The 12,694-nt window shown below is 34.7% G+C and overlaps 1 protein-coding gene across 4 annotated transcripts in view; it reads left to right on the forward strand.

The window, feature by feature from the left end:
• Window positions 1-12,694, forward strand: part of LOC145688902 (band 7 protein AGAP004871-like) — a 74,534-nt gene that overhangs the window by 5,505 nt on the left and 56,335 nt on the right. For all 4 annotated transcript variants that reach the window (XM_081763069.1, XM_081763072.1, XM_081763070.1 and 1 more), the window contains exon 2: window positions 6,100-6,200. In XM_081763069.1, coding sequence (XP_081619195.1) covers window positions 6,114-6,200 — 87 coding nt within the window. In that variant the 5' untranslated portion in view covers window positions 6,100-6,113. The remainder of the gene's footprint in view (window positions 1-6,099; window positions 6,201-12,694) is intronic.

Raw genomic sequence — 12,694 nt, forward strand, 5'->3', positions numbered from 1 at the left:
GTAGATTTAAAATCTGTGCGCAAAGAAGGTTTTCCTTCAGACTAGGATAGAAACAGAAGTTAGAAATAAAATTCATACTATATTGAGGATTAACTAAATATAATTTGGTCAGTAGATATAAGAAGTCATGATACCTCCAAATTTACAATCCAAATGTTAAAATTTTCTTGTCTCATAATCTGAATCCCTTTGGAGTTCTAGTATGTATTTTTAGGTACTAAAGTAGCGTCTTCATTATTCGATTAAAAAAGAACCAATAAAGCTTTTTATTTTTTTTTTCAAGTCTAGAGGTACTGTAGAACACGTTACGTATGGTTTCACGCCTTCCTGCGTCGAGACAGGAGGTGATGACATCATAACTTTTAAAAAAATATTTTTGTTAGGCCTATTTTCATTATTTTTTGGCGGGCTTACTTTCGCACCTAGAAGATTGAAATTTTGTACAAACATTCAGTCCACCGAGTACTATTTATTAGATTTTTTCGGATCTCTGCGTTAGCACAAGGTGGATCCAGAGGGACAAAAAGGTACATAAAAGGGATTTTATGGTTTTAAAAATCCCTTTTTCGCGATTTTCCCGCCTGAGATACATGATGGAGACATGTGAAGGGTCCGTTTGAAAGGCAGTTTTATTCTGAAGATAATAAAGGGCGAACTATGATTCTAGGATAAATAGGGATGTCTCAGGAAATGTTCTGCCTGAGATCAAGGTATTTTACAGTAATCTGGGGCATTGTGGGGATTATTGATATTTTTCCCGCCCTGACTGTTCAAAATAAACGCTTGAAATTTTGTACAGACATTTATAGCACGGCCAACAAGAGATGGTCTCTGACGTTTCTTACCACATGCGGTGGGACATTGCAGCCCCTACTTTGATACCAGTGTTACCAACCACGATCACTCTGTTTTATGCCATTAATTAAATTGCCAGTACAGTTGCACCGAAAAAAAACTTGACACGCGAGTAGTGGCAATGTCACTGCGAGCTGTCAGAGACGTTCTCTTACTGGACGCACAATAGTACACCCCTTAGTGTTTTTCAGTTGAGTTTTAGGTATCTCCATTAACACAGTGGGGGTCCAGAGGGGTTCAATTTTTTTAAAAAAAAGAAATATTTTCAAAGAAAATTTCCGATTTCTCTCAACATTTCCCGCCTCAGAGACATGATAAGGAGATGTGAATGGTACCATTTGAAAGGTTGCTCTATTGTAAAAAGAAAACGAGGTATGAACCATGATCCTATGATAAATAGAGATGATGTTGTAGCCGCTTGACTGAAAGTCTCTAATTTACCTTAAAAAGCCGGAATCTATAAGGGTTAAGCATTTCATACTGCTTCAATATAATGTTATGTTTCTTTAAATCTTCCTTTTTTTGTGTATTGGTATATCCTTTCGCAATTGATCTTAATTTCAATTTTGTTTCTGATTGTATCTTCAACAAAGAAGAGATCACCTGTTAAATATCTGGACCAAGTGAATACAATTATTAATTGTAATGTTTGTGAAAAGTTTCCGCCCTATTTTTGTTCGAGGAGATACTGAGGGTTCTGAAGCCCATATTCTAGGTGGGAACCTAAATAAAACAAAGCAAACATTTATGATGACGTTCTTAATGTTAATAATAATAATAGTAATACACTATACATACTTCCCACTACTAACCAAGTTTTATGGAAAAATTGAAAAAGAATAATTTTCTCCATTGTCGTAAAGTTTTGCTTTGGTAAATTTATTGAGGTCTGTCGTTAACGTTTTGTCATATAATAGGATACTTATTACAATAATATGTGCGATACAATAAACTTAAACCCGGGTTCGATTCCCGGCGGGAGCTCATGTGGTTCGGATTCTACGTTAATCAGTAGGTCCACGTCTCATATAGCTTGGCTGCTGAACGGGACGTAAAACTCAGTCAACTCAACTCCACAATAAACTTAAATTACAATATTATTAGTATAATACAACGATGTGAGTAAACTACTTCCTCATATTATTTACACTGCATTCCAATATAATCCTTGCAAAATTACACGATTTACTTATTAATAATATGGAATCTGTCAATATATATCTTAAATAACCTTCCTAAATCTAGTTAGAATATATAATTAGAAACAGCATGATGTAGCTATCTGCTAGTTTTATTACATGCGACTACGACTATGCACAGTAAATACTATCATTGTTCGTACCTAATGTTACTCGCACAAGTTAGGACGATAATCTTAGCTTCTTCATTTATGAATAGTAACTTTTCTCCATCATAACTAAACTCAACTTCTCTCTCAATCATTTACTAAAGCAGCCTCTGTAATATTTCTCGGAAGAACTGGTGTGAGATCTTCTTTTTTTCGAATGCAGTATATAGCTTCTCTATCCTTATGTGTTAATTCCTCTGTATTTTCTAAATTAGCTCAGTCCTTGTAATTTTATTCGACTCTTGGTTCGGGTATTCCGCTGCTCTTTACTTACAGATTTACATAACAGAAGAGAAAATATTTTTTATATGACAACATTGCTTAATTTTTCTGTGCGCAATCCTGTACATAATGACAGCTTGTCAATGACTTATCAGAAAAAAACTGATAAAACTGCAAAAGTGTGCGCAATCTCATTGCAGCCAACTTAAAATACCACTTATATTATTCAGTGTTGTAAACTAAGGATGTTATAGTATCACAAACATCCAAAGTTCGGAAGCCTCTATCGCAAATGCAGCATAACGGAGACGCACAGTATAATGAACATCAAAAGTAGTTTAGTGTTAAATACCATGGTCATGGTATAACTTGTTTCGAATTAATAGGAACGAAGTTACCAAGGCTTAAAAATTTTAATTTTTTGAAAGGATTTATTTTGAAAAATGCTGAGATAAGTATCATATCTAGTTACTTGTGTGGTTTGTAATGGATGTGTAAATTATTTTGCCGTTTACAGCACTTCGATATCTCAAACCGTTCCGGAGATACGATAAATATTGCTGAAGTTTGCAACACTGCTTAAATCGTTTAATTCTACAAAATTGTAATTACAGCTAGTAAAAACTATTGCTGTAATGCTATAGAAGAGAAGAGAAACAACAATCATTTTTTCCCCACAAATACGCCATTTTCAGCAGGATAGGATAGGTAGGTGTAACGCAACCTTGTGAACACATTAACTTCTGTAACTGGGATTGTATTTCAATGATACTTTGCTGACACATTAAGCCTTAATACCGCGGTCTAGTTCGGCGATGGGCGATGGGCTAACCCCCTTACCAAATAGACGTGACAATGATCACGGAGCTAGAAAGATGGATCAAACGCCACTTGCAAGCTTTAGCACAACTGAACACAAACAAAAGCGTGCCTAATTGCTGAACCATGCGTAGTTTTCGAGATCTAACATGAAACGTCAAAATATTTAAATTATTCCGGGCTACGACCATCGTGACCCGCGTGCTTTTTTCGCGTTTTTATCATGTCCTCACTTTTCTCTCCATGTAAAATCAGTCATGATTCTTTCGGCAATAGTTTATGCACATACAGAATAACTTTGTGGCCTAAGCAGCAATTTTTAGCACTTTGCCCTCCTGAGATATTAAGCCCCAAACATGGATCAAAATCTCAAACTTCAACTTTCGGACCCCCATAAATTACGATACCAGTAGCATCATAACTATGGATATTTCTGCAGACTCTTTACATCAATGGTATTCAGCACAAAACTTATGAACCCCTCAGTTTATGCCATTCTAAAAATACAGCCGCTTTAAAACTGTAATTTTCTGTACCTTTTTCTGGTAATTTCATGTATTGATTTGCAACCCTACATATTTATTTAGAAGCAAGATTATATGTTTACCGTGTACACTCATGTCCAAAATTATTGTCGCATGTCTATAAATATGTTGTTGTAGGAACATAGTTTGATAACAAATTCGCCTGGTAATTCTTATAATGTTAGTATGTGTATAATCGGCAAAGACATGTATTTGGCAAATTTCATGTCAAAAAAGCAGTAAATAAGAACAATAAAACGAAAATAAAACTTTCTTGTCCATTTAGCAATATTTTGTTTTACTCATTCTAATTTTCGTATTTGTAATTGTTTTCCTGTGAAATTTATTCCCGATTATACACCTAGTATCAGTATTAAAAGTAACGTGCAAAATCATCATCAAATTATATTCTTACAAGAAGACAGTTATAGATACGCGACAATCATTTTGGACATGAGTGTACTTTAGTCTCTCCTCCAAACATTCGTTTTTGTTTGGAGTTTGTGTGATACGTACGTCCTGAGCAACTATAGTTTTCATAAACACTTGCAAATGCAAAAAATGACATCCCACCGACAACAAAGATGGCCGCCATTCAGGAACACTTATACATACGACAACGTGAATGATGCTTTTGACCTTCTCATACACAAGGTTCATAACACTCAAAGTTTTATAATTTTCGGAAATGGTCGAGCAACCATTTTCCTCATCTTTGGACCACTTCAGATGGATTGACCCATGTAACAGTCGGTCGTGGTATTTTTCTCATCTGGTGTCTGACTTAGGCTTGACTAAATTTTCACTCTGCACCCGTTGTCTTGATAGGGAGGGAGATGATTTTGGGATGAGCCTATTTTGGGGTTTCCTTACTGACAGGTGAATAACCGTGACCTCCGGCTTTTCACCTGGCGACACAAGTGTCCTATTGTTTTCGCACTCCAGGTGTTTTCGATATTTTTCATTATCCAACTCCCATAATGCAAATTTCCGCCAGTCTATGTATAAGTGCTTGAATTGCTTATATGCATAAGATCTCGCTCTTCCCGTTCGTGTTTTACTTTGTAGAAGTAGTCCTGTTCAATGTTTGAGCTTTTCAGCTTGCTCCTATTTTGTAGCACATTCTTTATTTTCGGTTAAAAATTTACATATTATAGGACGATATCTCATTTCGATCTCTTTCTGCTATCTATGGTCTCGATCGGGATCAAGTTCATTTATTTCCTCTCAGTCTGTTCCGTACCATCTCAGAAATTTTATTATCCATGTTTCCCATGTTTCATTAGAACATAAATTCTAACGTAACTTGTAACGTTCTAACGTAACATAACTTAGAACGTAAGTTACGAACGTGTTTCATAATTTATCCCATAAGAAACTAAATCTTGTATTCTGCTCTTGTTTCCTAAGTCTTCTATTTCGTTTTCTAGATAACTCATGTAGTCGTGCAATTAACTAATATCCTTTGAAATTCTTTCGAACTTGCCCTCAATGTTTTCAAGTCTATCTACTAAAAGAGCCACAGTATCATTTAATCGTTTCACTCCTGATACAACACTAGCATTTGAACTACCGACTATATCTTTAATTTCTGCTACATCAGTTTTATGTGAGTTAGGAGTCCCGGGTTCTCCTCTATTCCTGAAATCATTAGCATTGCAAGAACCACAAAAGTATACGCATAGTGTACTTTGTTCGATTTTGAGTTACCACCTACACTTGTATTACTACATAATACTTTCTTCCCTACATTTCTGAACAAGCCAATTCTGGCTGTCCACGCATCTATTGATACTCCCACGTTACCCTTCACTGAACACCAGAACGTTAAGCAAATACGCAGTTCTCTGCGAAAATTCAAGATTTAATATATTTAGTATATAATAATTTTACTCATTTATTGATTTACTTATTTACATTTGAAAATGTACTCTGAATCGAAACTTATACAAGTACATGCTGCATACGAAGATTTGCTGCACCTCTGACACAGGCTGAGTTTTATATTCAGTGGACTAAGTGAGTGGTGTATTCACTAGAATGTTAGTTTATATTTTATTGATATTGCGAAATTGTTTTACTTATCATACCGATACCACATATATTTATTTACAGAAAATGTGTTAAAACTAGCTCATAAGTATTATTGGAATTTTGAAATATTGCATTTAACAGAACTATAATCTTGATATAAATTCTGTGTTATACAAGTGTGAACCATACCTTTCATCCGTTACGTCTTAATATATGATACGCGATCAGGTGCTTGGAGAGTCTTGATGTAAGTAGGTGTAACTAATACTTTATCTCATAGGTTCTTTTTATTTACAGGAGAGCCAAAATCGATGGGTTTCGTGGAATCTTCGGCAGTGTTTATGTCCGTTCTGTTTATGTTGGTGACCTTACCAGTCTCGATTTTCTTCTGCTTCACAGTGCGTATTTTTCAATTTCGCCTTCTGTGATTCAGTTATTTTTAAGTGATCAAGTTACCTGGTAATATTAATGTTTCCCAACTAATGACAGGCTGACAATTTATTTATTTGTATTATTCTATTCCACCCATATTTAAGGGTATTTTTAGTTAATAGTTAATTTGACTTCTTCCAACATATACTACAAAACTAATTGACACTACTTTCATGAACCGTCGAACCGAACATAAGCGTGTTAATAATCATTCTGCTATTCGAGACTCTTTGCTTCCAATTCATTTCTCACGATTTGCTATGGTAAAATACATTAAATGTGACTAAGAGTGGCTTTATTCCAGTGCCGTGCCATGGGGAGGAGGCAAGCGGAGCGACAGCCCCGGCATCGAAGTAAGGGGCCGCAAAATTCGGGAGGAAAAAAGAACAGAAAAAAAAGAGAGGAAAAATTACTTGGAATATTACTAGTATGTACTTAAATCCTTTTCCTGGTTTAGGAAGTGGTCTTATAATGTTACACATGTTAGAAAAATGCGTGTGCATATATATATATATATATATATATATATATATATATATATATATATATATATATATATATATATATATATAGTCTATAATGGAAGGGAAAAGTAATAAAAAGTGCTCAAAATCAAGGAAAAGCAGAGTTTAGTTTTGAAAACTTTATTACGTTTCGTGCCAACCATGGTGGCGCTTCGCAACTGGTCTGGCGACCTCACATATATATACGGGGGCGCCGTCGTATACTCTCGCCCCGGGCGCTGATTTTCCATGGCACAGCACTGTTTTATTCGTCTCAGCTGCCTAGATTACCGATGAAACTTCTATGAGATTTGGATTTTCCGAGATCATCTACAAATAGAACGTTCGTAAATAAGTTCTTACTTTCGAATCAAGATGTCCTATGTTTTAATCTGGCTGTCTTCCATCCTGACAGATTTCTTAATGACTTCCCTTTCATGTCATTAAGAAAATGCTGATATGGTGGTTACTATATTTATCTGTTTTACACTGTTAATTATACAAGTGTGGGAAAGCCTTAGATATGTCTGGCACTTTCTGAAAGTACGTAAATTTCGGTTTATTTAAAGTTCTGCCATGACAATGAGTGAGGTCTGTACATATCCAGCAGACTTAGTGAAATGTAGACATCTCAGTACGGTAGGGCCCAGTTAGGCAACTGCAAACAACTGTACACTCATGTTCAAAATGATTGTCGTATATCTATAACTGTCTTCTTGTAAGAATATAATTTGATAATTATTTTGCAGGGTACTTTTAATACTGATACTATGTGTATAATCGGGAAATAATATTTGTGGTAAATTTCACAGGAAAAGAATTATAAATACGAAAATTAGAATGAGTAAAACAAAATGTTGCTAAATGGACACGAAAGTTTTATTTTCGTTTTATTGTTTTTATTTACTGCTCTTTTGACATGAAATTTGCCAGATACATGCCTTTACAGATTATACATTATAAAAAATACCGGGCGAATTCGTTATCAAATAATATTTCTACAACGACATATTTAAAGACATGCGACAATAATATTGGACATGAGTGTACATGTCACAAGTTATCCCTCTAGCGTAAACCCTCTTCATCGAGAGACATGCAGTAGTGTCATCCGTGCGGTTCGCCCGAACCATCTGTGAAAATTTCTCACATTACCGGAACCAGTGTCTATAGCTCTAGATCCAGTGTTTGCAAAGAAAAAATGTTCTGTAATACATTTTTGAGCTGCATGGCTTAATCATTGTCACTGTTAATAGTATCGCTGAATTAATAATAATGTAAAATGTATATCGTAAGAAAACTAATACGAAATCTACTTAATATACTAATCATAGAACTTGTTAATTACTAATTATAGAATCAGTTGTTAAAAGATGTAAATGACACCACATGTAATACAGATGCACATGATTTGCAATGAGATTTGTTATTGCACCAATCACAATATTAAGTTTCTCCCATAACACTGGTCTTTACAAGCTTCAGTATGACACAACTCTCAGCTCTCATACAATGCTCTCAATCTGTAGCGTAACTAACGGACCCGCAACGAAGGGGGGCCCCCGGCAAGAGAGTTCACGTTTAAGTTTCGAAGATTAACTTCATAATATTACGATGTTAAAATCCACTTTTCAGGTTTCAGATTATTTTACACCTTTTCCTCAATACTGCTCTATGGTCTAATATTTCGGGTCAGTGTCCAGAAATCAATTCAATTTACCGCGAACACTCTGTTCAAATATAATTTTTTTTTAATAAAACATAAATCATTAAATCACTAATGAGTACATTGAACACCACATAGATCTTTAAGGCTTACAAATAATTAAACAAAATGAATTTAGCGCAGATTTCATTTAATATATACCGGGTGATTCAATAAGATGTACCAGGCCTATATCGCAGCTAATACTGCACGTAGAGCCTTCAAACAAAAAATCGCATTACCAAATCGTATGTGTCGAATGCAATAAAAATAGTAGCGAGACCAGTGGCGTCTCGTGAATACCTCCAACGGGAGGCAACTTCAAAATTTGCAATGGAAAGTGGTATAACTGTTGGAATCGTTCGAAAAGACATTAAATGTAAGGCAACTTTAAGAGGACAAATTTTGTCATATCCTTTCCCATTTAGCCGCTAGAGGCGTTGTTGCAGACTTGTATCTGACTACCTAGCAGGTCTTTAACTCAGTTAATAATGAACATAGAGCCGTCAAACAATTGAACTACCAAATCATATGTGTGGAATGCAATAAAAATAGTAGCGACACAAGTGGCGTATCGTGAATATCTCCAACACAATTTGGTAGTTCAATTGTTTGTGTGACGGCTCTATGTGCATTATTAGCTGAGTTAAAGGCCTGCTACGGGTAGTCAGATACAAGTCTGCAACAACGCCTCTAGCAGCTAAATGGGAAAGGATATGACAAAAATTTGTCCTCTAAAAGTTGCCTTACATTTAATGTCCTTTCGAACGATTCCAACAGTTATACCACTTTCCATTTCAAATTTTGAAGTTGTCCTCTCCCCGTTAAAGGTGTTCACGAGACGCTACTGGTCTCGCTACTATTTTTTATTGCATTCTACACATACGATTTGATAATGCAATTTTTTGTTTGAAGGCTCTACGTGCAGTATTAGCTGCGATATAGGCTTGGTACGTTTTTATTGAATCACCCGCTATATATATATATATATATATATATATATATATATATATATATATATATATATATATATATATATATATATATATATATATATATATATATATATATATCATTATGATGATAAAAACTTAATTCGCGGTTTACTTGATGTGTTATGTAAAGATCACGGAGAATGTTCATATAAGTTTTCAATTTATTTAATTTGTGATATGTGCTGGAAAAGGAATAAAATAAATCAAATTAGTGAATATCAAAATTGTTCTATACTTTTTATTATTTTCGAGAAAGTATACTGCTATATATTTTACTAGTTTAAGGTGTTCTATCTTTGTGAAATCTGTAGAAATAAAACATAATTTGACCTTAAGGTAAATGTAGTTTTTAGTTATATTTACTATGAATCTGATATTGTCGATAACGATTACGTAACTATATTTCGCATGGTACTTCATGACATATCCATAAAGAATATATTTAAAACTACACTACATTACACAGCTACACTATTATTCTACTGCATAATATCCACAAACTAGCGTGTTTACAACAGGTATATCTTTTGCCATAATTCGAATCTAATACTAGCTCATTAACTTCTATATCACATACTCATGTTTATGACTTATAGTGAGACATATATTTATATGCTTTTAGATTATTGAATAAACTGCTTTAATAATCATCAAATTGTATTTCTTTCGATATTACACTCCTATGTATTCCTTTAGCATTTATCTATTCCACCTTTTCTACTCCAAAGGAATATATCTCTGATCTTAATCCTGGCATTATCCTTAATCCTATCTTAATCGTTAACAAATTCTCTCATTCTCTTACCATTATTATCATTTCTTATCATTCCTAATACTCTCTTGTTTATTAGTGGTATACCATTTTTATTGTTTTCTTCGTAATCACTTGAGTCGGATTAATAATTTCTTTTAAATATTTACATATATCACCTGACTCTATTTCGTATATAAATTTATCAGTGTTTATATAACAAATATTATTCCCATACTTATATTTTATAGTATTATAACAGAAATCATACATTAATAGCTTTGATAATTCTAATACACTCATACCCACATATATCGGCTTATTAAAAGTATTTCTTTTCTCACAAGTATTTTGTTCTGTAACCAAAGTTAGGTTTCACCATTAGTTTTCCCACTTTTTGGATCACATTGTGATTGGATAGGCTGCCCCTTTCTCAAGCTTTCCATTGTCTTTCTAACTACACTATTATTCATTAAGTTAGAGGAAAGTCGGGTATTGTGGAATACCTCGGGTAATGTGGAATACCAGTGTTTCAGCGGTGGTAGTGGGTAATGCTCAGCGAAAGTGTCCTGTGCTGCCCTGCCAAGGGCAATATAGGCTTCCATGAAAGTATGAGCTTGCTGTTGTTGCAAGCATCGCAGTGCGAGAAGAAAATCTAATTTGTGAGAAATGCTAAACTTTTGAAGGTATGTATATTTCACTTACGTAATGTAACTTCTTGTGCATGAGTGAACGTTATAATTATGGTGCTAAGTAACAAAAATGTGACATAGGAAAGGAACAATGTTTGATGTGGATTCTGCCAATCAGTTGAAAGTGAAGGGTTAAAATACCAATGTGGCGGATGGCGGCTAAAGTGGAATGCTTGTAGGAAGGATAATGTGGAATACTATTCCACATTACCCGTCAGTTATCCCTTTCAGCATAGGGAGTGAATGTTCGACCTTTTCATTGTCTACATGATTTGTTTCATTGTTCTTTAAGTAAATAAACGGAAGCTTTCTTTAGTGATAGTTTATCAACGGCGACACACTCACAAATAACTCAGATGACCCTTGAAAGTGTGGCAAAACAGCCGTCGAAGATTCCCGCCAGCTTCCGACAATAGTTTCTGGGACCATTCAATCTATCTTAGGAACAAGTTCCCCTGCCATTTCAACTATGTCACGAACAAATCTTCCTCCCATTTCATACAGTTCTTCTGCGTCAACATACACACAGACACATTCAAGCAAGTTCTCTCAGTTTCGCCTCAAGCTATTTCACCGGTACCCTCATTAACGAGACGCAGCTTTACTCGAGGCAGACCAAAGTCAGCAGCAGCTGTGATAATATCATCACCTTTCAGAAAGAAAGTGGAGACAAGTCTTAAGCATACAAAACGTCCGTTAAGGGGCAAACTTTTATCTACATCCGAGCAGCGAGAAGTCTCATTTGCAACTTAGAATGAAGAACCCGATAACTGTTATGACAGTGATGCTACAGAAAGAGCAAATGCTCAGTGCCCCACTCCTATAGGAAAAATTCCGAAGACAGTTCACATGAACAATGGAATCGGTGTCTCTCGTGTAATCAATGGTGTCATACTGATTGCGCTGGAGGATACAGGGTGGACTTCATTTGTGATGACTGATGACTGCTTGTAAATTTCACACACCATGCAGTACGTGTTATTCACAATTCGTTTATTATTTTGGGTATTGTTTGCCTTTTTCAAGCTGCTTTTACATTGTATACTCATATGCACTCCTTAAATTGAACAAACGTACCAGTTGACGTCCCATACCTTCTTTGTCGATTATCTATTTCAGTAGTCATGAAAATATAGAATGTAATGTCAACAGTTATTTGGAACAGGTGAAGGACAATGTGGAATACTATTCCACATTACCCTCCACTTTTGCATGACCTCAAATTCTGTCATTTTTTGAAAATGCTTGTCAAACACAGTGAATATAACGTGTGTAGCTTCTACAGTATTGTTTTCTTAAAGAACATACATCACAGCGCATTTTAACATAAAACTCGTTATTGTGACTTCATTCATGTCTCTTGTATCATTGAAAATAAAAACAGTATTCCACAATACCCGACTTTCCTCTATAAATTTCTTTTCCAAACTTATTCATAGCTTTTGTTCTCATTTCTGTACTTAAATCAATATATCTTTCTGCCAATCTGATTTCATAAATTCTAAAACTCTGTGCATCTTTTTCAATCACAATCCAAGTGATATATGCAATTTTAACTTTCGATAGTGAATAACATACCTTCCCTTATCGTAAGGTATTGTTAGTAGTTTTGATTGTTTTGATCCTGGTGGTGCTATATTTTCTGGAGCTAATAAGGAATCTGAATGTTTGTTATGTGCTTTGAATATGCGTTACCTACTTCTAATATGTAACCAGTCTCTGAATTATCTGGAATGTTCATTATATCTTCTAAGGACTTGTCTATTTTAAGTTTTCATAAGGCATATTAACTCATAGTCCAACCATACAAGTTT

This window comes from Thermobia domestica, chromosome 7 (genome assembly GCF_964235325.1).
Source record: "Thermobia domestica chromosome 7, izTheDome1.hap1.1, whole genome shotgun sequence".
NCBI classification, from domain to species: domain Eukaryota; kingdom Metazoa; phylum Arthropoda; class Insecta; order Zygentoma; family Lepismatidae; genus Thermobia; species Thermobia domestica.